Consider the following 1,844-nt stretch of genomic DNA (forward strand, 5'->3'; position numbering starts at 1 on the left):
ATAAATAAATAAATAAATAAATAAATAAATAAATAAATAAATAAATAAATAAATAAATGTGACCCCCCCACCTGACATGACCTCCCCAACACAAGACCTACTGACTGCATAAAGCCCTTATAAGCAGAAGAACATCAACACTGACATCCACTAAATTCTGCTGAAGACGTTACCTGGCCTGGTAATGAAACATTCAGAAACCAACCCAGAAGCTTGGAGAATGAACCTCCACCCTCAAAGTTTCCTCTTTCCACTGTGCATTTATTAGTTTCTCACCAGGTCCTAAGATAGCTACATGAGGCCTAGATCTCTTTGTTGACCAGAACTGCTAATTCTAAAATAACTTTCTTTGTAACTGTTGCTTAACATAGTGGAATGTGGGGTCTTAAGCCAAGAAAGAAAGCTGACACTGGAATGTGTGAATAGAACAGTGTGCTTTGTGCAAATCTGACCACTGCATCACCAATCATTTCCACAGGAATGGGACTCTTTGCATTTCAATTCTCTTGTTATGCTTGCTTATTTTCTTGCAGACATTTTATTACCCAAATTAGATAACATCATCAGTGCTAGTAAGGAGTATGGTTTGCTGTCATATAAACACTCTTCTTACTAGCACTGATGATGTTACCTAATTTGAGTAATGAAACATCTGCAAGAAAACAACCAAGCTCAGAGAGCACCAAGGACCCCTTCTTTTAAGAATGGATGCTCATTCTTAAGAACTGGCTAGAAAGACAATAATAAGGCATAAATGTCAATTGAGCACTTCTGATTGGCTACCTCAGGTAACAACTTACATTATTGCTGTAAGATGAGAAACAAGAGACAGTTATAGCAATGGATAATGTACCTGTTTTGTTTGAAATCTCTCCTTCTGGGCAGGGAACACAGTCATAGCAGCAAAATTTCTCTCCTTCCTTCTTTTTCTTTTGATTTCCAGGATGGCAATGTTCATTGCATACTGAAAGGGGACAGACCTGATATAAATAGAAAATGAACTGGGTTAAGAAAAATGTACCTTGTAGTGTCTGTACAGCCCCCCAATATTTGAGCAAGACATCTCTGTTAAGCTTTGATAGTAGATATAATGCTAACAATAGGACTTAGATGTATAATACTGCTTCACAGTGCTTTACAGCCCTCTCTACACAGTTTACAGAGTCAGCATATTGACCCCTGCAACACTGGATTCTCATTTTACCGACCTCAGAAGGATGGAAGGCTGAGTCAACCTTGAGCTGGTCAGGATCAAACTCCTGGTTATGGGCAGAGTTAACCTGGAAGACTGTATTTCATTTCATTTCATTTTCATTTTATTTGATTTATATCCCGCCCTTCTCCCGACGGGACTCAGGGCGGCTCACAACATATTTAAAACAAAAATATACCCACAATCCCCGCCAAATAAAACCAATTAAAACCAAATATTTTAAAGTTGTGGTGTTTAAAATTTTCTAAAAAATAAAACCAATTTAAAATCCTCCCTAGGCCAGGCCCGCTTGTTGGAAAAGCCATGTCTTGAGGGCGCGGCGGAAAGTAAGGAGATCCGGAATCGTCCGGATCTCGGGGGGTAGTTCGTTCCAGAGGGCAGGGGCACCCACAGAGAAGGCCCTCCCCCTGGGGGTCGCCAGCCGACATTGCTTGGTCGACGGCACCCTGAAGAGACCCACTCTGTGGGAGCGTACCGGTCTATGGGAGGGAATCTGTGGCAGAAGGCGGTCTCGGAGATAGCCAGGTCCTATGCCATGGAGCGCTTTAAAGGTGGTAACTAACACCTTAAAGCGCACCCGGAAGGCCACTGGCAACCAGTGCAGCTCGCGCAGCAGCGGTGTTACGTGGGA

The 1,844-nt window shown here is 42.2% G+C and overlaps 1 protein-coding gene across 1 annotated transcript in view; it reads right to left on the reverse strand.

Annotated features, from left to right (window-relative positions):
- The window catches only part of LOC107283351 (vomeronasal type-2 receptor 26-like), an 11,577-nt gene that overhangs the window by 3,119 nt on the left and 6,614 nt on the right, over positions 1 to 1,844 (reverse strand). Inside the window, exon 5 of the mRNA XM_015811243.1 lies at positions 854 to 980. Within this exon, the coding sequence (XP_015666729.1) occupies positions 854 to 980 (127 nt within the window). The remainder of the gene's footprint in view (positions 1 to 853; positions 981 to 1,844) is intronic.

Source organism: Protobothrops mucrosquamatus, unplaced genomic scaffold (genome assembly GCF_001527695.2).
Source record: "Protobothrops mucrosquamatus isolate PMUCROS unplaced genomic scaffold, P.Mucros_1.0 scaffold34, whole genome shotgun sequence".
NCBI lineage: Eukaryota > Metazoa > Chordata > Lepidosauria > Squamata > Viperidae > Protobothrops > Protobothrops mucrosquamatus.